Source organism: Micropterus salmoides, unplaced genomic scaffold, assembly GCF_014851395.1.
Source record: "Micropterus salmoides isolate LMB-PRFRI ecotype aquatic unplaced genomic scaffold, ASM1485139v1 Ms_hic_scaffold_12, whole genome shotgun sequence".
Lineage (NCBI taxonomy): Eukaryota > Metazoa > Chordata > Actinopteri > Centrarchiformes > Centrarchidae > Micropterus > Micropterus salmoides.
Genome location: NW_024040263.1, coordinates 22,598,392 through 22,626,375, shown reverse-complemented (window position 1 = coordinate 22,626,375; position 27,984 = coordinate 22,598,392). Strand labels below are relative to the sequence as shown.

General features: G+C 39.6%; 2 protein-coding genes across 4 annotated transcripts; both read right to left on the bottom strand.

The window, feature by feature from the left end:
• Window positions 1-459: 459 nt before the first annotated feature.
• Window positions 460-7,724, bottom strand: LOC119899444 (long-chain fatty acid transport protein 1-like). Of its 2 annotated transcripts, XM_038714000.1 has the most exons (14): window positions 7,547-7,724; window positions 7,289-7,466; window positions 7,028-7,166; window positions 6,676-6,931; window positions 6,328-6,495; window positions 5,603-5,672; window positions 3,548-3,639; window positions 3,212-3,321; window positions 2,842-3,051; window positions 2,626-2,752; window positions 2,374-2,511; window positions 2,000-2,164; window positions 1,578-1,724; window positions 460-1,494 (listed from the first exon to the last, which is right to left on the bottom strand). In XM_038714000.1, the coding sequence occupies exons 2-14, from the start codon at window positions 7,456-7,458 to the stop codon at window positions 1,337-1,339; spliced, it is 1,950 nt and encodes a 649-aa protein (XP_038569928.1). In that variant the 5' UTR covers window positions 7,459-7,466; window positions 7,547-7,724; the 3' UTR covers window positions 460-1,336. The 2 variants fall into 2 exon arrangements, with proteins under 2 accessions (XP_038569928.1, XP_038569927.1); XM_038713999.1 differs by having other exon boundaries at window positions 6,676-7,166.
• An 889-nt stretch (window positions 7,725-8,613) lies between these two features.
• On the bottom strand, window positions 8,614-25,998 carry LOC119899443 (adhesion G protein-coupled receptor E5). Of its 2 annotated transcripts, XM_038713998.1 has the most exons (18): window positions 25,982-25,998; window positions 24,933-25,050; window positions 18,777-18,850; window positions 18,116-18,262; window positions 17,903-18,034; window positions 15,596-15,739; window positions 15,154-15,197; window positions 14,702-14,812; window positions 14,449-14,602; window positions 14,173-14,292; window positions 13,892-14,091; window positions 13,578-13,745; window positions 13,155-13,349; window positions 12,709-12,926; window positions 12,413-12,571; window positions 11,179-11,347; window positions 10,899-11,000; window positions 8,614-10,385 (listed from the first exon to the last, which is right to left on the bottom strand). In XM_038713998.1, the coding sequence occupies exons 3-18, from the start codon at window positions 18,826-18,828 to the stop codon at window positions 10,344-10,346; spliced, it is 2,157 nt and encodes a 718-aa protein (XP_038569926.1). In that variant the 5' UTR covers window positions 18,829-18,850; window positions 24,933-25,050; window positions 25,982-25,998; the 3' UTR covers window positions 8,614-10,343. The 2 variants fall into 2 exon arrangements, with proteins under 2 accessions (XP_038569926.1, XP_038569925.1); XM_038713997.1 differs by lacking the exon at window positions 25,982-25,998 and having other exon boundaries at window positions 24,933-25,238.
• Window positions 25,999-27,984: the final 1,986 nt, after the last annotated feature.

The following is a 27,984-nucleotide window of genomic DNA, read 5'->3' as shown; positions in this document are numbered from 1 at the left end:
AATGAAGGTGTAGAACCATCTCAAGGATGATCAGAAGAAATAGACAGCACCTGAGTTAAATATGAGTGTCACGGCAAAGGGTCTGAATACTTATGACCATGTGATATTTCAGTTTTTCTTTTTTAATAAATTTGCTAAAATTTCTACATTTCTGTTTTTTTCTGTCAAGATGGGGTGCTGAGTGTACATTACTGAGAAATAAAATGAACTTTTTTGATTTTTGGAAAATGGCTGCAATGAAACAAAGAGTGAAAAATTTAAAGGGGTCTGAATACTTTCCGTACCCACTGTACATGTAAACTCTCTGATTACATTGTATTTTGTGTAGTGTACATTTGCTGTGTGCTCATCAGTATTTAAAAGGCTCTGAAATTGTACCTCAGTGGAACCCACCTATAGTGATCATGGTTACAGTGATCAACCACTAATATGGATTAAAAAAAACGTGAGACAGAATCATTCCCATACAAATGCTGTTTTAAACAATTCATGTATACAGTGTTCAGTGGGTCTTTTCATACATATAAATATATATGGAAAAAAAAATATGTACATTTTATCAATACATTTGTGTTCAAACTCTGCTACCAGTTCACCTACAGTCTAATTTCAGGCCTGATAAAAATTATGAAATGCACTGACACCAGCGCCAAGCTGTGGCTTAGTAGCCCATTTGTAACACTGACTTTACTGTATTTGTAAACAGCACAATAGTGTTTTAGCCTCTAGCCTAATTATAATTTCAACTACAGTAAACTATATTTTATACAATACTGTATTACTGTGAAATGTATTTGAATTATACACTGTACAGTAATTTAATTTGTACAGTGAAACAGCTGCACCGTATTTTACAGCCAATAAAATCCAGTAAACAGCAAAGCTGTCTGTTTCATTACTTTATATTCATGTAATAAATATACAAATGTCATTTAGATGGTAATCTACATGACAAATTAAAAATAGAAAAAACATCTGCTTAATTTCATGATCACTAAAAGTGGTTTCCACTGTATATCCTGACAACAGAGGCTTATAATTTGAGTTTTACTTTAAATTGATGAATTTAGATTGATGATTCATGTTGTCCTCTCTTTAAATGCCATCAACTGTTACAGGCTTATATAGTATTTTACTGGATCTGGAATAACACTGATGCAAAGTTAGGAAATTGCATTAAATTTGGTAACAAATAAATGGGTTTGTTCAATTGCAAAACACAGTGACCCAATTATATTTATATCAGTGTAAACAGTTTTCTTTTCCCTCTCTTTCCCCATTGAAAAATAAACTCTGTCCTCTATAACAGTCTGTATCTTCTCAGCCTCCTCCTGTCTCATAGACACACTCTCCCCTCCATGATGGCACTATATAGTTCATCGGTGACAGCCTCGTAATGCCCAGCACAACTGTTCAGAAAATAAATCTCTTCAAGCGAGTCTTTTGGCTTGTATCCTTCCCTCTGCACTTGTGTCTTCTGGATTTTGAAGGTACCTGAGGAGAAAAGTGGAAAATGAAGTTCACATGCGACTTTTTTAACGTGTGCACGTTTGCATGTCCTTGCATCACTGTCTCACCTGTAGTGTCAACACAGGGCATGAGTCGGAGGAAGACGGGGCGTGCGTAGGATGGCAGGGCTTTCTGTACAGCGATCAAGAACGCATCGAGGTCAAACTGGCCTCCTGTGTGAGCTATTGCTGCCATACCGGCCTTTCCCTCCACACCTGAACAGACAGGTGAAGTAATGAATAAAGGGCCGTGATCTTAGGCAAGGCAAGTTTATTTGTATAGCACATTTCAACAACAAGGCAATTCAAAGTGCTTTACATTTAACATAAAAGCAACATAGGGAAATTACACATTAAAATATAATTTTGGTCAAATAGAACATAAAAAAAGGATTTTTTTAAAAAACAAAGAAATTAAATTAATTTAAAAATTAATTTCTCTTTAATTCATGTGGTTTGTGTGTGTTTTTCCCATCCCGCCTCGTCTCTACCTGGTACAGAAACTCCATAGACAGCTACATCAGTGTGACCCAACAGCCGGCTAAGGACACCCTCCACCTCTGTGGTGGAAACGTTCTCCCCTCGCCAACGAAATGTGTCACCACTGCGGTCCCTGAAATACATGTAGCCATATTCATCCATCACCAGCACGTCACCTGAGAGACAGAGATAATAACAATAATTATCATCCCTGGAGGGGAAGAAGGGAAAGATTGTAGTGATAATGAAACAGCAAGGACAGGTTCCCAGTCTGTCATCACATGCCCATTCACGCTTTAGGGCAATTTAAAGTCTCCAACCTAGCTGTCTTACATTGTATGTCTATGGGAGGAAACATTTTCTAAAAATACAAGATGAAACATACCTGAGACGTAAGCAGAGTCTCCCATCTTGAAGACATTGTGAGCTATTTTCTGATTTGTGGCATCCTGATCAGCGTAACCGTCGAATCTCCTGAGCGGATCAGTGTGGTTTATGCGTCCCACTAACATACCTGGCTCACCTGCAGAGGCAGAGAAAGATGGAGGAGGAGACAATTAATCATTTTGACACATTTATAAAATCTCCAGTTTGTATATCTATATTTGTCTGTGAGAGGGATTGTGTGTGTTCCCACCAGGCAGACAGGGTATACAGAGTCCCTGTGAATCCCTGAGCAGCTGTCCATTCTCCCCCTGCACCCTGACCAATCTGATGGGGTAAAAGCTTGGCAGGATGCGACTGTTGAAGCCACATGCCCCCACCTGGGCAGGTAAGATGACACATACATGAGACAGGATACATTTTGGAAAAGACCTTCACTCTACCTAAAGTAATTTAAAATAACACACACCTTTCCGTCTATGTTAATCAGGCTGCAGTTGCACTCGGTGGCGCCATAAAATTCCCCAACTCGTTTGATTCTGAATCTCTGGACAAACTCTTCCCACACTGACTGACGAAGGCCGTTACCCATTGCAACACGCACACAGTGATGTGCCTCAGATGGACGGACTGGCTGGGCCAAAAGGTATCGGCAAATCTCACCTATGTATATAATTACCTGGACACACACACACAGACAAAGGACAGAACAATATAACGTTAGTCAGTATTGGTTGAAAAGAATCAGTAGAACAACTGGCCTGCACCTGGACGCTCCTCATTGTTAGCTTTAGTTTAGTTTAGTTTAGTTTTAGACTTTAGTGGCCGTGTTAACTCACTGTGCAGTTGTGTTTGGCACAATCATCCCAGAAGCGACTGGCTGAAAACTTCCTCCTTACTACAACAGTCAAACCAAAGAGCAAACACTGGCCTACACCCATGATGGTACCTGTAAACATTTAATGTTTTTCACATGCATGCACATATATACACACACACACACACACACACACACACACACAAGAAAGAAAGAATGATAATGGTCAACTTTTGTGTTTTTATCTCTTAAGCTTAACATGTATGGGAAGTGAGGTAAATCTGTCACTGAATATACAACAACATGTGCCGGGAATAGAAGATTAAGGCCAAGAGAGAGCGACTGGACTGAAGCCTACCTGCAGAATGATACAGGGGAAGGCAGTTGTAGATGATGTCGTCACGACACAAGCCAAAGGAGTAGAAGCCAAAGGCAGCAATGCGATAATACCTGACAAAAAACATGGAATAAACTGACTGACATCCATCATCACCCAACCACACCTCGTCAAATGATACCCACAAGAGATCCTTTTTAATTGACACCATTTTAACTGCAGTTTGTGGGAGAGGGGGTTGTGGCCAGTTCAGTGGTCTGTCCGGTGACCATAGTTGGTAACGTGGATGACATGCTACTACCAGTTGCGGCGCTAAGGCTCGTGCTCAGTGGTCTGTCACGTGGTCCTTCTTGTCCCACAGTAATCCACCACACACCTCCTTTGTCTTGTCTCCCCTACTACTACAATTTTGTTAGTTATTAAATGAATTGTTTTTGATGAGGGAGACAAACATCAAAAATCATAATATTTTGAATATGAATGATATTCTGTTGTCAACAAGGCATACATTGTATTGTTGTATTGTTGAAGAATGAGACAAAGATAAATCATGTCAGAACTTTTCCCACCATTTATGTGACCTACAATGTCAAAAACCAATCCCATTCAAACTCCTGTTAACTGGAAGTCATTACACACCTGCCATCATTTAAAGTGACTCTGATTAATCACAAATAAAGTTCAGCTGTTCTAGTATAATTTTCCTGACATTTTCTTAGTTGCATCTCAGAGCAAAAGCCACAGTCCCCAGGGAGCTTCCAGAGCATCAGAGGGATCTCATTGTTGAAAGATAACAGTCAGGAGAAGGGTACAAAAGAATTTCCAAGGCATTAGATATACAGTACCATGGCACACAGTGAAGACAGTCATCATCAAGAGGAGAAAATGGGGCACAAGTGTGACTTTACCAACAACTGGACGTCGCTCCAAAATTGATGAAAAGACAAGAAAACTGGTCAGGGAGGCTTCCAAGTGGCCTACAGCAACATTAAAGGAACTGCAGGAATTTCTGGCAAGTACTGGCTGTGTGGTACATGTGACAACAATCTCCTATATTCTTCATATGAATGGGCTATGGGGTAGGGTGGCAAGATGGAAGCCTTTTCTTACAAAGAAAAACATCGAAGCACGGCTGAAGTTTGCAAAAACAAAAATCAAGTACCCCAAAAGCATGTGGGGAAAAAGTGTTATGGTCTGATGAAACCAAGGTAGAACTTTTTGGCAATAATTCCAAAAGGTATGTTTGGCACAAAAACAACACTGCAAACCCAGTGAGGCGTGGTGGTGGCAGCATCATGCTTCGGGCTGTTTTTCTTCAGCTGGAACCGGGGCCTTAGTCAGTGTGGAAGGAATTATGAGAGAACAGGTTCCCATCCATTAGAAAGCTGAAGATGAAGAGGAAGTTCACCTTTCAGCACAGCAAAGCACATATCCAAATCCACAAAAGCATGGCTTCACCAGAAGAAGATTAACATTTTGGAATGGCCCAGCCAGATCCCAGACCTGAATCCATTTGAACAGCTGTGGGGTGATCTGAAGAGGGCTATGCACAGTATCAGTTTAAGGGTGTGCATACTTATGCAACCAGGTAATTGTAAGGTTTTTAATCCCCCCCCCCCCCCCCCCCCCCCCTCAAAGATTTCAGTTTGTTTTCCAATGGAATTGTTCACACTATAGGTCACATTAAAGGTGGAAAAAGACACGATTTATCTTTGTCTCATTCTTTTACATCGCAAGAACCTGGCATTTTAACAGACCACTGAACTGCCTATAACCCCTGCTGATTTAGGGATTCTGATATAACATTTTTAAAGGTTTTTCATAGCTTGTAAAATTTTTCTGAACTCCGAATGTAAGAGTTACTCGCTCGAAAACCTTTGGAGGGCTCCCAGCAATCATTTGACAGTAACAAATGACATACAGGTGACAAAAATAATCAGCAAATGTGTGTGAGCAAATCATCAGAGCTGGTGCACCTTAAAAGTTGCTACTGTGAGTGGCTTTCAAGATGTTTTTAAAACCTCCATAAACTTAATGCATTGTTATCAGTTTAGAGGAGATCACAGAAAAACCGACCGACTGTGCACCACAACAGCTGGTTTTGGCATTCCTGTTGTACCAGAAGTGTAGATGTAGAAAAGTCTGTCTGCATGGAGGGAGAGGGAGAGGGGAGAGGGGGACAAAGAAACATGAAGAGTTAGCAGTTGAATGTTTAAGGGACTGCTAAGTACTTTTGTTCACCTTCATGCTTTGTCTTTTGTTTATTTCAGTGTTTCCAGTGTGTGCACCCGGACCCCCCTCCCCCCACCCCATCATTCCTAAACATATTTCTGTCTTTCCTTCCATTACCTCTGTATGTCTGACAGGCTGTGCAAGCAAAGACTTGAAAAGTAAAAAGTATTAGCTTAGGAATGTCATGTGATAACAAAGGTGAAAACTATTACAGATAAGCAAACCAATAAGAGAAAAGTTTATGAACAAATATCAATCACCTAGTAAGGCAAAATTGAAGTTTAGAGTAAATTTTAAATGTATTATATCAAATAAAAATAACAGCTTGCACTTGAATGATGTGTGACATATTATTTCTTTGAAGGGAGTTCATGGTGTCTCTGACAGTGGTGTGTGCTCTCCAGTGGATTCAATCCCAAACTGGCAGAGAGCAGTTTTTTCTGACAGGCAAAGACTTGTTTAGGAATACAAGGTGTTGCAATCAAAACTTTTTAATATGTAACAAGGACATTATATGGCAACACAGTCATACCCGTAACCCTATGCACAATCACCCTGCAGAGTCTCACCATTGAATCCCTTCCTGAGTGTGTAGTTCGGAGGGTGTTTGGGCGAACGGTCCAGCAAGGCGTCCAGGCTTTGAACTTGGAGGCTTCTGAGCATTTCATCATCGTCCCGCTCACCACTGCTGAAAAAAACCATGTCGGGCTGCAGAGAGCCGCTCACCTCTGACACCGCTGGGAGACAATGAAAAGTCAGAAATGTAGAACAAGAATGCACATTTTTTTGCATTAGCAGAGGATCACACTCAGCTATGTATCACTCCACTCAACTGCTCTGCATACCCAGTATCAATCAGTCAACGTCTCCAGCTATGTAACTGTATCTCTTTCTTTATTCTACCATCATGTTCCTACCTTCTCTCATCTCTGTCCCGAACACCATTGCCCGAGCACCAGACACGCTAACACAGTGAAGCAGAGAGTGCTGCCGAAGGTTGTGGTTGATGAGTGCCGTCTCTACACCGATCATAGCCAGACCCAACCACAGAGCCGCCACTAAAGGCTGGCTTTCCATGTACAAGGCCACCACATCTCCCTCAGCCCATCCCTGAGCCAGTGCCCAGTGAGCCACAGCATGGCATCGCTCCTGCAGCTCCCTGAAACTCCAAACCTGGAATATAATGAACATGGAAATGCAGTCAGCTTTGACAACAATATGACTGATATTGAAGCATGCATTTATTTGTATTCCTTGTTGAGTCCTCACTTCTCCCGTAGTCTCGTAGATAAAAGCAGGTTTGTCTGGGTGCCGGGTCACCATCTGGGCAAACAGGGCAGGGATGGTGCTTCTGTTTCGCAGGTTACGGTCCATGGAAGACTTCACTCGCAGAATCACAGCCAGACACCTTTTAGATGGAGAGGAGAGTAGGAAAGGGAGGAATAAAAGAAAAATAGGAAAGGAGTAGGCCACTTGAAAGATGACGCACGTAAACACACACACACACGCATATTCACACCTGCTACTTACATTAGGTCTCTTTTGATGGTGCGTAGAACTACAAGTATGAACTTCCAGGAACCCCTCCAGACCACGAAGAGCCCCAGCCCTGCCAACAAGCTGCAAAACCAGGGGAGGGAGAGCAGCCTAACAGCCCCAAACGCACAGAGGCACACTAGGACACCACTCATCAGATGCATAGTATTATCTGTGTGGGTAAAAACAGTGACTTCATGCAGAAAAACAATCACAATACATATAAATATATTTTGATGAATGGACGCTTACCTGTCCAAAAATTTAAATCCTGTTCCACCTAGAAATAAAGACAAAAGTTAGCAGCAGCGATGTGCTTTAAAGGGCTCTTCCACGAGTCCAAAGAAGTCTCAGTAAACTCTTTAGTGGAGCCACAGTGTGAGCAGGAGCTTAAGACTAAAGTGAGTGAAGAGTGGCAGCACATACTGTAGCTGAGAGCAGCACAGGTTGCAACTCATAAACTCTTGCGTCACTGCAGCACTGCTGTGTGATTCACAACCCTGCCAGGAGAAAATTTTTTATACATGTTTTAATTACGCAGATTTTTTTTATGCATATATATTTGTGATATGGGAAATGTATTGGCTCTCTGACGTTGTTCTGTGATTCTGTATGTAGGCTATCTCTTTTGTAATAAATAGTTGTTTTTTTTAAATGACACCGCTAGAACAATTTACACTGTATAATTTATAATTATAAATGGCTGATTTCATGAGGTGTGTTTCAGCAACAGTCAGAAACAACCACATCAACACACACAGTCGAACTATTTTAGTAAATATACAATGGAAAAATAGGCTACAATAAAAGAACTGAACACAAAACATAAATTATAAAATGAAAATGGACTGCAGAACCTGTTGCTGAAAAAATGCAAGCAAAATTTAAGAGTTGTATTCTGGGTAACACTATATAGAAGTGGTTGTGAAGTTTATCATGTTTTGGATGGATATTTAAAAACTGTAAAGTAATGTGTAATTATAGCTGGAGTGAAGAAGTTCAATATTTCTCCTTCAACTGTAGAATTATAAAGTAGCATAAAATGTAAATACAATAAGTAGGTTATCTCAATAACAAATAAAACAGCCTGACTTTGTTTTTGCTGGCTAAAGTTAGATAAACTGTATAGAGCAATTGCTGTGTAGCCTATTAACACAGAGTCAGTTTGCTAACTTTATGACTTACATTCATCATACAGAAATGTTACTTTGGGACACAATAGTCACTGTTGAGAGAGATAGAGAGGAGTGTATCTATCTATGCACTGTATGTAGCCTATCTGCTGGGGACTAATGCTAATAAACCACCAACTTTACAGATTTTTCAGATGAAGTAGAAGCTTTAATAAAAAATTGTGGTGCACAAAGAAAACAGTACCGAACAACATACAAAAAGACAAAGTAGAAAAATAAGTTCATATACCATCAAACTAGAACACCTATAGTATACTCTAACAAGATTCACAAAGTGCTGCATAAGGCATGTAACTTTTTCACATAATAAAATTTTGCAATGCTTGAATAAAAGGTATCGATGGTCACAAAAAAGTACAGCCACACGTAAGAACTGAAGAACAATTCAATTGTCAGGCAATTTAAATATAAACATACTGTATAGGACAAAACCAATCACATCAGATTGATTTTCTATTTTTATAAAATAGAAAAATATATAATTGACAGCTTTATTATGGCAAGTGAACTGATCATGTTCTGTAAGTGAGGCTGGTTCTCAAGTCTTCTTTAGTCTCATGCACCATGTGAGAGAAGATGTGCTGGATTATCATTTTTACAAAGGAATAGTGCAAGAAAATAAACTCAGGTCTGTACAACTCCCGTTAGACCTCAAACAGTTCTCATTTCAGGGATATGATACTTTAAAGTCACTAACAACGTGTGGAGGCATAGGCTAACAGTTATAATACAAAACATGATTTATTCCATAAACAGTTTATTCACAGGAAGCTGCAGGCTTATCAGAAGGGTGGGTCTGTTTTTGTGCATCTCCCAAGCTACCATTTTGGGCTGGATTTGTTTTCTTGGTTCATAATTTCAAAAATTACATCCTGACATACACCAGTGACAAAAGGCACAGCTCAATTGCTCAACTGCTCAAACCAATATTAAAAATAGCCACAAGTAATGTTTTTTTAAAATTACTTATTTTGTCAAGAAACAACATAAAATCCTCATACTAGCCCATGTGCAATTTGCAGGAACAGGAAGGTAACATCAGAGGCACTTTACGGATCATTTGCAGCATCAGTCATTACAAGTCGTGAAGATCCCATTAACAAAAAGCACCCACCCTTATTTTGTAGCTTATTTTTTTTAAATGTGTACATGAAATGCAGCTCAAACATTAAGAGTACTCATTGTTTCTTGCAGCCTACATAATGTACACTTCTGCTCTTAAAAATAAATACATCAGTATCACTTTGAACCACTCCAATACAGCTTATATTATGATTGTGATATGTTTTGGATGAACTGATAAGCTACTGAAATATCTCCACTTGCACGTAAAGACGTCTGAAATAAACACTTTTAGAAGTTGGCGGCTTCTTGCCTGCTGCGACAATAATGACACATATTTAGGATTACTGCACACTAATCCTTTATGGTTTATGAGTTGTAAAAACCCCAGTCCCATTAACTTAATTAGGGTCTGAAAGGCCTGGGATGTAACTACTGGGGCTAATTCTAACCTGTGTTTAATGCAGCAGCTCCCAATTTATTTGGCATGTGGCACTTTAGGGCCAAGCCATACCTATTTGCAACCCCTGGTTTAGATTTGTCTATGAGCTTTGAGGAGCTCACCCAAAGAATTATGTTTTTCCATCTTTCTTAGGTTGTTCCATTTTTAGTTGTACTATTAAACAATTGCTGTAATGGTACAAAAACAGAGGTTCAGGTGACATCGAGGTGAGTAAATAATGATTCCTTTAATTGGAAGTGATCCAAACCTTTAAAATCAGGGCAAACTCAGCCCACATTGGTTAAAGGTGTGATAGAGTCTGTCTTAGGGGTAGAATAAAAGATAGAGTGCTTCATATTTGGGACTCTCCAGTGATCGGCCCACTCCGAGAACCCTAAATGAACACAAACAACCCAAGTTCAGAAACAATGTAAGACAACGTACTGGTAGAAGGACAACTTTATATATAAGTAGCAAAACCATAATGTAAAAATTCTCCACAACAAGTAAAACTTCTTATGTATTACCAACAAAATGTACTTAAAAGTATCAAATGTAAAAGTATGCAAACAGTCTTCATGTTGTAGTTGGTCATGGTGGGGATAATTATACAGTTACTATACTACCCAATATACTGTAGGGTAGCTTGATCTCTAACAATGTATCACATTTTATAAAATAATATACTTTGTAAGTAAAAGTTTAATCTGGAAAGTAACACATTACTGTAAATGACAGATAAATGTAGCTACATTTCCTTCTGAGATGTTGTGGAGATGAAGCATCAGGTATTTTCAAAATGGAAATACTTCAGTACAATACCTCAAAATTGGACTTAAGCACAATAGTTGAGTATATGTTTGTGACTTGGAGAGAGTGCTAGTGAGTGAGGACACTTCATGCTTACTTGTGACTGACTGCTGGAGGGATTGGTACTGCTGAAGTCTGACAATCTCTTCTTCTCTGGTGTGCAGATACAGGAGAGGAAATGGGCGTACTCGTCTCTCACCTGCAGAGGGCAGCAGAACATCAGGGGGGGAACTTAGTTCAATGCAATCTAGTGTCTTTGTTGTTACACTTGCTCTTGTAGTTGTTATTTTGTGTTAATCTCTCTCTTAGCCTCATGCATACAGACACAGTTACACACACATACACAGACGCACACAGACACACAGCTACTATCCTACCTGTTTAGACAGGAGGCAGTGCATGATGAAGACCAGCGCTCCCTGCAGGCTGTTGAGGATAGTGAAGATATATGCAACCACTATGGAGCTTTCTTCAAACAGGAAGGCCCCAAACACCCACATCAGACCCAGTATGCACATCTGGGCGATAGCTGTCACTGTGAAAGCTCTGCAGAGATAAAAGGAGGTTGTAGAGTGGGGGTTCAGAGAAAAGGACAAAAAATAGAAAATGAAAGGAAAGATTAACATGAGACCAGACACATGGATGACTCAGTTAACACTGATATATGGAAACCCCCTGAAGAGTGGAAAGGGTGAGAAAAGGGGCATGGGTTCTTTGGAAAGCAGCTACAACAAAACAGATATTTTCACATCAGTTTGCTAAGTCTGTTGAAAGCCAGTGGACAAAGAAAAGCCAAAAGTCACTGATAAATATAAAAGATTGGCTTAAAGGAAAGAACTCTTGCAGAAAAACTTTTTTTTTTTTTAAGAGTTTCCGGCAATGTACTCTGCATGCGTCTTTTGTTATATTTGGCGATGTATCACTCTTATTCCCATTAATAACCAGCGATACAATTCACAAAGGAGATCAACAGTCTATTAACCATCTAAAATGCCAGTGGAGACCAGGTTTTGAGTTCAGCCCCTCAGAGTCAGAGGGTGTTTTTTTCCAGACTCACCGGCTATACCAACAATTCATCAATCAGACAAGGAGAAATCCTTCTGAAATGTGGATGAGATCCAAATTCTTCCACTGACAGAAACTACAGAAACTGTTTTTCTTAACTGAAAAGCTGCACAATATGTTAACATTCCCAATTTCCTGGACTAAATTGAATGTCACTGATTGATGAACCAGTGTATTTAGGGATGGATGTTTTTTTGCATTAAAGCTAAGATGTGTTTTGCAGCTGCAGGTTTTTATACAGTGTTGTGGAGTGGAGTAAAAGCATGCATAGATGGATTTGGGGGGAGAAGTCCCTCTGTAGCACCCCATTACAGAGCAGAGCCAGTACTGTGAAAACATTCTTTACATTCCCCCACCCCCAAAAACCCTCACATTCTTTCCATCTAAGCATTTTTCAGCTCCCAAAGCTGTGCAATTTGACCAACATATGTATTAACTCAGTGCTTGCTTGTGCATGGGAATAGGCAAGGGTCATATTAATTACTTCACACATTACGACAGCATGAGAAGACTCACAAAGAGCAGCAAACAAACAAACAGACTGACTTCATTTTGTGTAGCTTAGAGAGGTCTGGGTTGAGGCTGGTGAACTTCTGGGCGAGCTTCCAGACGGTGACGATGAAAAAGAAGACGTTGAGGATGATGATGAAGCACACGGGGCCGAAGAAACTCCAGATGAGGCCGTCTTTCAAGGACAGCCAGCAGCTGGGTAGGAGGAAGGAAACATGTGCATGACAGAGTTTTCCTTACGTCACCAAGATAGATAAACAGCAGGTCTGTGTAATCCACTGATGTCATCGATATCACACATTAAGTATGCAAACACAGACTGTGACACTTACTGCTGGTTAGTGCCGTATCCCTTTGGCCTAATGATGCCAGATAAACTGACTATAACTAGGGGTGTCCCATAACCAGTGAGGAATAAGTAGAGGGGCCGAATGTTGGCATTGAACACCAGGACCACCATACGGTACAGCTGAACCCCTTCTAACAGCATCCAGGTAAACACCGCCAAGAAGAAGAAATGGAGCATCACTGCAACAAACCTGCAGCCACCCTGTAATGTAATGTGTAGAATATAACAAGAAAGAAACGATCAGCGAGGAGGGAGCTGAGGAATGAAATGTCTCTTTATCATTTACAGCAGTAACCTGATAAAGACGATACTTTCATATCCGTGTAAAAGACCATTTTTGATGATCATGACAATCAAATTACTTTCTTAATAAAGTCAGATTATTGCAGTCCGTGTAACTGAAGTCGCTATTTGCTTGCACAAACATACCACAGGTTCAGTTTGTGAAATGCCAGCCAGAAAGATGAGGTCAGCCATGAAGAGGCAGACACAGAGGTGCAGGTGAATGGTGGTCCGGGTCCCTTGTATAGAGCGGCAGAACTTGAACGTCAGGATGCACAGTATGAGACACAGCAGGGAGATGGTCAGCCCTATCTTGGTCACCAACAGGAGCCCGAAGGTGTGCTAGTGGAGAAGACAGGTCAGATCCCGAGGGGTTTAATTGGAGTCCTAAGGTCATCATCTACAACATAGTGTGTGTGTGTGTGTGTGTGTGTGTGTGTGTGTGTGGTGGTGGTGGTGGGGGGGGGGTGTTTACACTGACACAGCAATAGCTAATCTTTAGGCCACTTAGAGGAAGCATAAACAAGTGGTAAACACAGCATTGTGTGTGTCCATGTGTCTGCATCTTACCTCCATAGGGTAGAGTGCCATTAACACAGCAAAGCTGCTCAGATGTTCACATTTACACACAGTGTGTGTGGCATTGGAGTGTTGTTGATAGCAGCCATCTGTGGACCAGGCCCCTTTATTACTCCAGTATGCACAGATGTAGCTGACCTCATGGGACTCCTCCATGTCCTATGCACAAAACAAAACCATCATGTCAAAAGCAGGCTGTATGTTCTTAATATTCCAGTACTGCTGACTGTTTTGACTATTATGATTGAAAGAAGTTCTGCTAAAAGTGGGTCCACACCGGAAGGCTGTGGGTCAAGTGGGACTACCTGTAGATGTCTGAGGGTGATGTTGACAGGGCGTCTCAAGTTCTGAGTAGATGGGTTGGAAACTACAACAGACACAACTCTAGAGGAGATCTGAAAGGTGGGATTCACACCATCTTTTTCATGTCCTGTGAGCTCATCAAAGTACTGGTTAACAGAGCTCTGAAGGTTCTTGTAGCTCAACAATGCAGCCAGAGCAAAACCTGTAAAAGACAATAATAATATTCATGAAAGTATATACATGAAAACTGGGACTTGTTTGTCTTAAGAGAAGAGAAGGTTACCAGGGTATGGTCCCGTGCCAGCTGCTGTTGTCCAGTCAGTGTCGAGTGTAGCATTCTCATTGTTCAGATGGATTGATCCGGTGGGTGGAGTCTTTCCCCTCTGCACTGCAATCTCTGTGTCTATTTGAACAGATAACTAATTTCAAATGAAACACTTTACATTAGCTTTCCTACTTTTATTTATTAAACTCTGCACACATCATTGTCCATGGAAAAGGCCATTTCTAAGCTTATAAATGTCCAAAAACAGTGTGCAGAGCTTAGGAACACTGTTACCTGTCTCACTGGTCTCCATCTTAGTGTGGTTGTGTTTGAGCTGTGGACCAATGAGCATAATGGCGCTCTCTACCAAACCGAGTAATCTGCTCACATCTTCACTGCTGTTCACGTGACCAGGGGACAGGACGCTGTCGATCGCTGTGAAAAGTTTCTGTCAAGTTGCAGAACACAATAATACAATTTATATACTGTAAGTGTTTGTATATGTAAGAATATGTATGTACGTGTTTTTTTCATCTGCTGCTCTGACCTCCAGTAGCGCTTCTCCATCAGCCTTCCCTTCACTAGCGGCACTTGGGTTAGACAGAGCCAAACAGCTGTTTCTCATCATGAACAAAATGTCTGCCAGGCCTCCAAGCGACTGACAGACAGAGACAGAATAATGAGGCTTTTCAGATTGCCCTATACTAAAGTTCATGTTTACTAAACCCTACTGGGCCACAGGGTGGTCTAGTAAATAAAGGAAATGAGCTCAAACGTTCTTTAACAGGATACTTCACCTGGGGCTGAGGAAAGGGCAGGGACAAGTGTAGATAAGGAAGCAAGTAAACTTTATTTTTTACATCTTTTTATAACACAGATTACATTTAAAAGGTCATCCACAGTGTAAAGATAAGTCCTCTCTAAGAGCTTAATTTTTTCTGATTGTTGCAGGTGGATGCATCATCATGCTAATAATTCGGTATCTAAAATGCAGCTTACCAGTGTAGGCCCACTGTCTGCATTGAAGTTGTCACAGGAAAGCTCTAGATAGAACGGGACGAAACATCACACCATCATCTCACCAGTTGAGTTTAACACTTGACTTCATGAGAACACTTGAACACAGTAAGTAAGTGAAACTTTTTTAATTTAATTTAATAAATACATATATATACACATACAGTATATACACACACACCCATACATATTCACACACACAAACGCACATATATACACATATTATATATACACACACATACATATACACACACACACACACACATATATACACATATTTATATATACACACACACATACATATATACACACACACACACACATATATATATATATATATATATAGGAATAAAATAAGAGGACATGAAATACATTTGAAATATGAAGTATGTGATGGAGAGGAATTGTATATGCACACACTCACTTGAGCATTTGGTCTGTTCGTCGCCATAATTAGTGTATCCCTTTGGACACTTGCATTTGTAACTCCCGTCAATGTTTTCACAAGTCCCGTTTACTCCACAGAGGTCTTCCCCTTTCTTTTTGGCTTCCTTGCATTCATTAATGTCTGTGTAGGGAGAGGGAACAGAGACATAAGTAGCTATTTACATTCCTCAAGGGCAATGCTTTTGATAATACTGTCTGAAACAGATTCGTTTACAGCAGGTATTGCAAGAACAAACTGGGGACATGTCTCCACCACGTTTTGAAATGGCTGATTTTGTCCCCACAACTTTTTTAAAGCATAATTCGTTGAAAACAAGCTGAAACATAGCTTGCATTTAAATAATAAATGAAAATGCCTTTAGAAAGGCTTATTTGCACATTAAGAAAAAATTCAGCAATTAAAATATAGAACATTGCCAAAAAAAGCAACTTAAGCAAAAAAAAACACAACACAAGCTACTGATTATAAAATGACCCAAAAATTTCGACTTCTTGACAGTTTCTTTTTGGCAAAGTTTTCTGTGATTTCCTATTGAACATGACAAAAGAGGAAGGAAGACTAAAGCATGTCCAAATACAGTATGTGTTGCCTCAGCAGGGATGATGAGAAAAGTTGATCTACAGGAGAAACTGATCTGAAAGCAACACAGAACACCTGAGAGCTGCACTGCAGTATATTATATTTAAATATTTTGAAATATTGAAATTTTGTGTTTCCTTTTACATAAATATAAACATTTCCACCATAAATGCAGAATGTTTCACCAGAATGCAGGAAATGAAGTGTTTAATGGTCAAGATTTTCTGGGGGAGTACCCCGTATCGAGGCATTGAGGATATCTTTAATTCACTGTTTAAGGATCTTTTTGTCTCACGAGCTAAGTACCTCTTCACACACCTAATCTGAGCTCCTATGTCCTCACCACATTTCAACACAACCTTGCAAACATCCCCGCAATGTAACCAGGGGCACGGTCGTGAGAGTCTTTCATTTGTGGCAAAAGGATCTTGGAGACAGTGCTGAACTTTCCCGTCAACCAGTGTCGTGAGATGCTGTCTTGCCAGTTAAAAGCTGCAATTTGAAGTAGTGGGAGGCAGGAGATGGTGTTGTGGTTCAGTTTAGAGTACAAGGAGTTATGAGATCAGCTCAGATTTCTCCAAAAGACTCCAACCTCTTAGCTGTTCAGCTCAAAGAAATCTTTGAAAAAATAACACATTCTCCTCAGGGGGTGGGGTGGGTGGAGTGGGGGTGTTATATTAAAAAGGTTATGAAAGCAGTGTGAAATATGACAAAACAAGAGGAAGTTCAAACCTTGCTCACTGTCACTTAGAACTTGTAGCCTGTTGTGTTGTGTCACACAAATTGTCAGAATTGCAAAATCCTTAACAACACAGCAGCATGTGGATATTTTGTTTGTGTTAGATTAATGGGTTTCAGTAATGTTTGTTTGGTTAGTATTTTCTCCTGGTTGGTTGTTTGGTTTATTTTGGGTCTTTTTAATTATAGTAAGTTTCCCCCCTTTTTGTTTAGTGTAGGCTAGCCTGTGTGCATATATACCCGTCCTTTTATGTCATTCAGGAGGTCAGGTTTGTTATGTTCAGACTGTTGTAGTATTGTTACGTTGACCTTAGTTTAGTTAAGACCCACTTTGAGTAATTCTGTTGATACCTTTTTTTTGTGTGTAATATGGTTAGAAACTGGGTGGTGCAGTGGTACAGTGGTTAGCACTGTTGCCTCACAGCAAGAGGGTGGTGGGTTCAAACCCCGGTTGCCCCATCCTTTCTGTGTGGAGTTTGCATGTTCTCTCCGGTTGCTCTGGCTTCCTCCCACCGTCCAAAGACATGCAGGCTATGTGTGGCCCTGCGATGGATTGGTGACCTGTCCAGGGTGTACCCCCCATTTGCCCAATGTCAGTTGGGATTGGCGACCCTTGACGATGGATGGATGGTTTGAAACTTTACTTGATTTGTTGGCTAAATAAAGCCTAAACTTTATTTGACCTTGTGTCCCTGCCTTTACTGCTTGGTCCCTGACAAACCCCCAACGATAATTTAGTGGAGATGATCCAACAAGCACTGATACCCACACCAGAGTTTTCAGGACCACGTGCAGACCATACTTGACTGACATCTCCCTCACTCTCCTGTTCTCTTTGTCCCAGCAGTTGGGGTTACACCTTTATGATTCTGTTGAGCATATTGTTTTAGGATTTTGAGCCGCAAACTCACAGTACAGCACCAATCAACTCCAAGCTGTTGACACAGAAAATTAGACTCAACTCACCTATGCAGCCTACATGGCTACTGTTGGCAGTTGTGTACCCAGCGTGGCAGGTGCAGCTGTAGTTTCCAATATGGTTAGAACAATTAGCAGCAGGACCACAGATACTGAAATTATCGAGGCACTCGTTAAAATCTGACGGAAGAACAAGTAAAGGTGGGTAAGACCGGTTGGACACAAAAGAGACATTGGTCACACACATACACACACACTCACCTATGCACTGTCCCTCTGTGCTTTTGAAGTTACTTTTCCCATGATTGTTTGTGAACCCATGCTGGCACTGACAATAGTAGCTGCCATTCGTGTTGAAGCATTTTGAGTGATTCCCACAGAATCCGGGGTCTATGCACTCATTCGTATCTGGAAATTTAGATACAATTACACGAAGCACAAACAATACAATTATAGTCATAAATCTGATAGATCTGTTTAATGCATATTACAAAATGTAAAACCCTGTTTTATTCTCTGTCAGTAAATAGTAAAACTTGTCATTTTAATTTAAGCAGTCTTTAATAGCTGTTTTTCCTCTAGCTCCTCTGTCCACTATGACACTGAGGTTACAGCACTGCCGTTTGAGCATTTTTGTACTTTCTGCTGGTTGCTTGAAATTGTGATGATCTAAGAAGTTAAACCTCTTCTAACGTGGATTTCATTGCAATCCACTCCTGATATGAGCGTTGCTTAAATGCCTAAAATGGAAAAACGAAGTGGAACGTTTCCTGGTCCACTCCAGTAAGAGGTATTGCACAATGAGAAAACCATTTATTTCTGAGAGTTCTTGTCTTAAGTAGGAATTACAATAAAGCATTGGTGGGCAGAAGCAAGACATTGAGAGGGATGGTTAAAACTAGAGGTCAAAGCAGGTTATTACCAACACAGACACGGCCTTTTGATTCGAAGCCCAGGTGCAAGCAGAGAAACATTTCCGCAGCATACACAATAAGCCTGTGGGGGAAAAAAAGAGAGGGTACTTTATTTAAATTCACAGTAAAGGCAAAATCTTCCAATAACAAGGAAGACACAATAAAAAAGAGCAACCACACCTGTGGGATTTACCATTTTTTATGCTTTATTCTTTATGAGAAAATTCCAAGAATATTTTTTGCACAAAAAAAAGTCACCCTTGAGTTGTGACTTGGGCTTCACTGATGACGGTGCAACATTTGAGCAACAATTAAAAATGTGTGTAATCCTGCGCATATTAGCGGTGCCCTATTTTAATAATTGTGCCTGCCCCTTAATGCAAAATATAACAAAACTTCCCCCAACTGAAAATTGAGGATTACATGAACTTTGCTGTAAAGCTTTTACATGATTTCCAGTAAGAATGCATATGATTTAGGATACATATCAAAAGGTATGTCCAGTGTTCCTCTTTTTAAAGGACCCTCACTAAAGATAAAGCAGATGTAGCCTGCTTGGGTTCAATGGTGACCCAGAGTAAAATAAAAATATCAAAACAACAGCAGAAACTTCTCAAATAACTCCTGCAGCATATATCGGTTGTCCATCGAGCTACTCTAGATAAGTACATTACCAGTACATGCAATATTATCTACTCATAACTCCCCAAATTTCAGTGGAAATGGAATATTTAATGATTCATTAAGATAAGATAAGATATTTGTTGATCCCCTGTAGGGGAAATTGTGGTTGACACAGCAGCACAGAGGAATGTAAAAGAACACATACAATAAAAATAGAATTGGTAAAGTGACAGTTATTTGGAGCATAAATGGATCAACAGTGGAAATGTGGAACTATATACAGTATTAGGAGAGGTTTGTGGACTTTATTAACCATGCTAGCAGCATGGCTCTAGGGATGGCAATGAGTCAGTCTGTGGAAAGGTCAGTTGGCCCAAAACTTTGAAATATCTCTCCAGATACTGGATGATGTCATAAAATAGTGGACAGACATTCATGGTTCCTAGAGGTGGAAACCTTTGACTATGGCAGTGATGGGGAGTAACTAGTTACATGTTTAACCTTCTTTGAATAACTGTAATCTGTTCCAGTTACTGGGAAAAACTGTGTAATTAAATTATAGTTACTTATGAAAATGTTCACGATCACATTGGGGGTTACATTTGAATATTTTCTGTAAAAAGCTAGGCTATATGTAGAACAATATTGATTTTGTTCTACATATAGCCTAGCTTTACATGTTTTCCATGTGCACAGTGTCTTCCTTTGCCATTTCCAGCTACAATCATTTAGTAAAGTTTGATGATATTCTAATGCTTTTGATTGATTCTCATGTTTGAATTTGCATCACCGCCCCTCTGCCAGTTTAATTGCCTCTCAAGCAGTCTTTTGAAAATGGTTAATAGCTGAAAACATTCATGAGAAATTTAGAAAAGTAATCAAAAGTAATTACATGTAATACGTTACATTACTTTGATAAAGTAATTGAATTAGTTACCCTAACCCTAAGCCATTACTATTCCATTTTAAATTGTGTAACTTGTAATCAGTAACTTATTATATTTCCAAACTAATCTACCCAATTCTGGACTTTGGTCATCACCTGATGTTTTGAGTGAAATATCTCAATACTTTTGGATGGCTTGCCATGAATTATTGTTCAGACATTTATGTGCCTCTCAGGATAAATTGTAATAACTCTGGTAATCCCTTAACTTTTCATTTAGCACGCTAAACATCCAGTAAGTACATTCATTGTGAGCATGTAAGATTATTGATTGATTTATTATTGATTACTCTACCCTACCTAGCACACAGAGACACATTTTTACATTTTAGTCTGTACCTTTAGTAATTAAGTCTGTACCAATATTGCCTTTACTGTCTGTACTTCTGTGTGGATATTGTGTAGGCATCTGCCTGGTGGGAATTGTTGGGTTTCTGTAGATAACATCACAGAGTACGGTCTAGACCTGCTCTTTTATGATAAGAGCTATGAAATAACTGTTGTTGTGATTTGGCACTGTATGAATAAAACTGAATTGAATTGAACAGTATGGCTGTAAAGAGTATTTTCATTAACTTGTTGGGTCTAACTAGAGAGAGTTCAGGTGAGTCTTTGTGTGTGTTTGTCTTTCCCATTCCTCTGAGAATGAGGACATATTTCACAAAAAGTGCAGCTTCTTGTCTACTTAAATCCCTTAACACAGCTAGTAAGTGAGCTTAACATATGTGTCCACAGTTTTGTTGAATTACATATGTGCATGATCCATTTTAGTGTAATTTTTTTTCTTCCTCCTGCTAAACTCCACCCATGACTCCACCCCCTGTCTGTCACATTACTTACACAGGACAACTGACAAATATAAGTCACATTTTTTGACTCATGAGTCACTGGTAAGGCAGAAAACAACGTCCTGTCCACATGGTGTAAGTAAAAAAGTACCCCAAATCTCTCAGTGACAGTGAGTATGTGAGACTGTGACCGAGTCTAACGTCTTGACTAAATAACTGCATACAGAAACAGATCCTGAAAGTATACAAAGACTGACTTTGTTGTCAGCTCGCAGCTGACTTTCATTCACCAGTAAGCACAGTGGTGAATGACAATAGTTGTCTGTCATATAAGCTGTCCTCTCTGTATGTCTCTTCTTTCTCACATTTCTTTGTAAGCTGTGTGTAGCATTTTTTGTCTGTCTGTCTCTAGTCCATTACATTTAAGCCTGATAGAAAGTGGAAGTTATGAACACAACCTAAGCAATGCTTGGCACTCAGTAAACAAATTACAATGATGAAGATTTTATTGATTACCAATAAAACAAAACTTGCAGGGGCTCCAGTTTGTGTTTGACATCATAGTATGAACAAAGGCAGCTGTTCTGGCTTATAGTATAAAATAATTTACTATTTTTAGGGTCATAAATCCAGGAATAGCTCCTCAAAAGAAAAAACATCAATAGTGTCTCATATTGTGTTCCCTCAGAAACACCTTTTCAAACATGAGGGACAAATGCTGAACTATGCTTCATCCCCCTCAATCAGGGCTTCTTTTAGGCCATAGCCAATATCAAATTGTTGAAATCCAAAAATATAGAAGGCTATGCATTACTATAAAACTGAGTTACTTGATTTTTTTCCTTTTCTTTTTAAACACATAGGGCCAGCAGCCTTGACTTTTAAGCTGCTAAAGGTTCCACCACATTCACAAGCCAGTGCAAAGTATAGTATACAGTGGGTATATCAGAGCTTTAACACTGAAAGCAAATGTCTTCTACTGCAGGACACAAAGTTGATGAGAGTTGTGAAAACCAAAACCGCAACATTGTGGGCCAGAAAATTAAAACAATGAGCTAAAAGAAGCTAAAATGCTGTCAAGCTCATCAGTCGTTAATATGAAAATACTGTTCAGGGCTGCTGTTAGTGCTATTTTTGAGTACTTCTGCTTTTGAATGAATCAATAGTGTGACAAGGAAACAAGTAATCATTTTTTCATCTTTTCAGGGAACTAAAACTCACTCATTTTCATTACCTCAAAACATACCACTAACCCCAATATCTAACTCAGTTTAGAATACTATAATGCAGACGTAAACTTTCTGGACCTGAGATTCACTGGAGATCTACATGAATATTTGCACACGCAGATGTACAGGAAATACATTCTTCTTAAAGGCAACTTCCAGCCAAAAAGCCTCATATCAAATATTAGATAGTTTCAGAGGCTTAGGAGGATCTGTAATACTGACAGATGATTGCATTATGCACAAAACGCAAGCATGCGGGAGGGATTGGCTGAGCACAAATACGCTATTAGGATCCACATCCCCAATTAGCCCATGGCTGAGCACTATAGGACCATGGGCTATACTAACCCAGACACTTCAAAAGCCATGGTCTTAGAAGTCATTACACAAAATGCAAGGGGTGGCAACAAACTCAAACGTCTCCTTCAATGGGAGACTTTTTGGGTGAATACCCTTAGGGCCACTTCCTTCTTCTTGGTGAAGAACTAGACTTTTTCTACTTCCTATAACTTGTTTGTTTGTTTTGTCATGAGATATAGCATTTACATAGATAGATTTCTACACAGCATTTCATGACAAACAAAGTGTTGCTAAACTATATTGTGATGTTATTCTCTTCTGTTCGAAACTTCTAATCTTTCTAAAAAATTCTAATCAAATCTAAAGCTGAGTGATGCACAGACAACAACCTACTGCTCACCATCAGCAAAACTAAGGAGCCGATTGTTGATTTTAGGCAAAAGGAGACAAAGACACACACTCACTGTCTATATCAGTGGAGCTGAGGTGGAGCAGGTAAACAGTTTCAGGTTCCTGGTAATCAGTAACACAGAGAACATGACATGGTCATCTCACATCTGCATGCAGGTGAAGAAATCTCAGAAACGACTGTATGTCTTGAGGAAGCTTAAGAAGGCCAAATTCCCACACCAATGTCAATTTCTTCAGAGGAGCAATCGAAAGCATCCTGACTGGAACCATCACCAATAATAATAATAATAATAATAATAATAATCCTTATTTGTAGAGCACTTTTCAAAAACAAGTTACAAAGTGCTTTAACAAGTGTAAAGAATAATACAAAAATAAGATAAGATAAGAGCATGAAAAATTTATATAAAATTAGTAAAATACAATAAAATAAAAGGGATAAAATAAAGTCAAATAAGATCGGGAAAAGCTCTCCTATAAAAGTATGTTTTAAGAAGGCACTTAAGAGTTCACTGACTCAGCCGACCTGATTTCCTCGGGCAGGCTGTTCCAGAGCCTCGGGGCCCTGACAGCAAACGCTCTGTCCCCTTTAGTTTTCAGTCGAGACTCTGGAACAGACAACAGACCTCTGCCCGAGGATCTCAAGGTACGTGCTGGTGCGTATGGGACTAAAAGGTAAGAAATATAACAAGGCGAGAGGCCATGAAGAGATTTAAAAGTGATCAATAGAATTTCAAGGTCAATTCTAAAACATACTGGGAGCCAGTGTAATGAAGCTAAAATAGGAGTAATGTTGAGTTCTGGACAGTCTGGAGTCGATCAATAGATTTTTGGGTTAAACAGGTGAAAAGGCTGTTGCAATAATCCAGGCGTGATGAGATGAAGGCGTGTAAAATGGTCTCGGTGTCTTAAAAGTTAACATAGATCGAATTTTTGCTATATTTCTAAGTTGATAAAAACATGATTGAACAAGCTTTGTGGTGTGCTGCTCGAAATTTAAATTACTATCAAACCAAACACCAAGGTTCTTTTTTAGACCAATTTTAGACCAGATTTGCAGACAAATCTAGATTTGCAGACAAATTGGCATGCAGGACTAGAGGGCTCTGCAGCCGGTGATCAAAAATGCTCAGAAGATGATTGTTACAGGGCACAAAGGATACTAAATTAAAGTACCTACTGCAGTTACAGCCTGTTCACCCTGCTGCATTCTGGAAGATAATTATCTGCAAAGCAGCAGCTTTTTCATTCAGGCTATGAAATTCTTAAATTTCTGTGTATGGATTTCTGTTTACCATTTTGTAATATTTGTATATAGTGTCTGCTTTGTAGCAGAAGGGACCTACAAACTGCATTTCATTTCACAACCCAGTGGTAGAATGACAATTAAATTTACCTTGTACCTTGGTATAGTGTTGTCTACATTACTGTATATTACTGCCTGATGAAGACTCTCTGAGTCAAAAGGCGTTGGTTATACTTATTATATAGTATAGTCATTTTTCTGTTATTTTGTCATTCAACTACTGGCTCCATCTCTGAATTGCACTCAATATTTTTATTCAGTATTACCACTACCATTGTTTTTGACCCAGTGCAGCGCTTCTTATTTTTTATATTTAATATATAATATATTTTATATAAATCAACTAACTTAAATTTAAAAAATAAAATAAAATCAATGCTACATATTGATACAAATCTGTATGTCTGGCTGACACAAAAAGTATAAGTACATCCACTAAAGTATTACAACATTTCCAAACTTCCCTGTATGTACTTTTTGTTTCACCTTTTCACCACCCAGTCACACACCCCCCTCCACACACACACACACACCCATTGCGCTCTCATTGATAGACTTACCAAGAATAAGTAGCTCCTTCCCAGACCCCATGTCAAAGGCAAACCAATATTTCCACACAGCTGATGACTTTATCAGAACGATAAATAAGTTGTAAATCTTGTAAATCTGCCTGATGTCCTGAAAAAAGAAGTTTAGATCCTGTCACAAAGTTCAAGAAGGATTTCAGTATTTTTCAGACTTCTTTGTTTTCCAAGGTACATAAGATCCACAAAGTATGAGATAAAAAAAACAAAAAGTGAACATTAAAAGGATGAATTTTTTCAGTTGAGAATAATTCTGTGTGGAAGGAACAATCACAGTGAACCTTCACCAGCTTTCTTCCTCTCTTAGATTCAGACTTAGACTGAGCACACACAGCTCTCCCCTTGATTCCCCACCCACCTCCACCCCTCTCTTGCTCTCGCTCTCTCTCTCTGCCTCTCTCGCTCTCTCTCTGCCTCTCTCTCTCTCTGCCTCTCTCGCTCTCTCTGCTCTCTCTCTCTGTGCCTCTCTCGCTCTCTCTCTGTGCCTCTCTCTCTCTGCCTCTCTCGCTCTCTCTCTCTGCCTCTCTCTCTCTGCCTCTCTCTCGCTCTATGTCTCTCTTTTTCACTTGTTTGTGTGGATTGTCTCTCTCACCTCACTATTTCTTGCGTTTTCTTTCACTCCATATCTTCCATGTCAACACATTTCTCACACTGGCCGCGTATCACATTGCTTGCACAAACCCCCCCTCTGTCTTCACATTTCCCTTTACGCTCCAGTGGGCTCTATTTCAGGAGCTATTCACAACAGTCTCATGAGAGGCAGAAGGAAAGAGGAGGGGGGGAGCAGTGAACGAAGAAGGGGTGATGACTAACACTCAAACAGCTGCTGCTGAACTTGAATTTTGCCAGTAAATACTCTTGTATCCGTTCCATATCTCCTCAACTCCTACTCTCTGTCTCCTCCTACTTGTCGGCCTTTCTCCACAAATGTTCAGCCCTTCACCCAATTCCAGTGACAGACCTTCTGTGTTTTCTCAACCCCCCACACAGCATAAAAAACAGACTGGAGATGAATGCAGGATTACCTCTCTTCAAGTGAAGTCCATGATACAATGGTGTGGTTCACAGGAAAAGGGGTGGTAACATGATACCATTTAAAGGGGCACTATCATATCGTTTTGACATGAATCTCCAAGCTAAAACACATTGAAATGAATTACATCACTAAATTGAGATAAGGTTTCATGATGACTCAACAAGTAGCCCTTCAAGTAAGCTTAATAATACTCGAAAAAGTGTGAGGACACTTTGGTTAGAGTCTTAACAACTTAAAACTAAAAACAAAAGTTCAGTTGCAGGAGCTGTAACTTTAACCATTATACCCCATCTCCCTTAGTTACACTATATGGATAATTATAATATTATTATTTCAGAATCAGAAATACTTTATCAATCCCCAAGGGGAGATTTGTTTTGTTAGAGTTGCTCACGTAACAAGACATTATGAAAATGGATTTTGTAGGCTACAGTATGTGACAGAAATGTAATGAATAAATAGTATTGAATAGTATTTAGTATTAATAATGAGCACTGCTAATGTGGAGAGCTGGTATAGATTTAAATCCTCAAACTGCAGTATCTAGACAGAATAAACTGCTATATTGCACATCAATCAAGTACTGAGTAACATTCAAAGGTCCAGTTTTATGACTATGAGTCAGATTGTCTGACATCCTGAGGTAGGAGTTTGATGGAATTACTTCCTGTGGTGCATTTTGGAGGGATGAGTCTTTCACTGAAAGTACTCCTGTGTTTGACCGGCAGGTAATTTGTGTCAACAGATCAACAAGCTGTGTGTCAATTCAAGGTATGTGTATGTGTATGTATATAAATATAAAACACCATCCAAAAATACAAAGATTTATAAACTCCAAAAATATTTAACGGATCTGCAAATTCACAAATTTCATAACATTTCACAAATGAATAATAAAAATATCTTCCTAACATTTACAACTTCCGAACAGGAATTTATGAATCCAGTTTTTATTTGTGGATGTCAATTCTGTGCTTGTGGATTTTCATTTTACACACAGAGTGTATCAGACTGTCTAAATATGGCATGACATATCTTGTGTTTGGCTCTCAAAAGACTAAAACTATCCTAACCATGCTCCAAACTCTTTAAATGTGGAGTATCACTTTTACTGCAGCCCCCCAACCACTTTTACATGAAGAAATCCCAACGCTTGACAGGCCTAACATGCATAGTTATAGTTGCTAAGCTATGATTGAATCATTGCTGTAGGGCAGAGGGGTTTAGCAAATTGTAGGTTGAATTTTGCTCTACTTCTGATGCAAGAAGACAGACAAACAAATATGGAAAACACAGCAGCTGTGAAGGACAGGCTGGAGGGGGAGAAACGAAAGACGGTGTGTGACCATGTTAGACAACTGAGAGTGAGAGGAGAGTGGTGAGAGTGGAACATATTAACCCACTTAATGTACATTTATGAAATCCAGATACGGGCCTTTTCTAGATGTGTGAGATGATATCAGTTGTCGTGGTTGCCATGCAACACACAAAAACAACTTTTACCACATAACTTCGATTATGTCAATATGTACTCTTATGTGACACAGATGGTAGGTGTAGATAATTTGAGGTTGTCTGTGCATGTTGCAAAGAAGCAAGTGGTCAGCAGCTCTCTTCTCTTTCTAGTGAGAAAAACCTACAAAGTTGTTGCTACCCTATTACAGTTACAGCTACAGTTTCCATAACAAGCTGGTAGCATAGACTCAGCCTTTCACAGTGAGAGAAAAGCTAGCAGACATGACCTCTATTTTTCCTTCATTCAATCTCTCATTGTCTGTCTTCTTTTCTTAAGTATCATCTTGACTCTGTCATAGTTTTTCCATCATAATGGCGACAGCGGACCAGACATACGGAGACAAATCAGCAAACGCATGGAGACAGACAAACCACCCGCACATGTAGGCAGGAAAGGGATGAGAGAATGTAAGTTCATGTCCTCTCATCTTCTTTAGTAAACAAAAGGCAAAATAAAAGCAGATGCATCTTGCTATT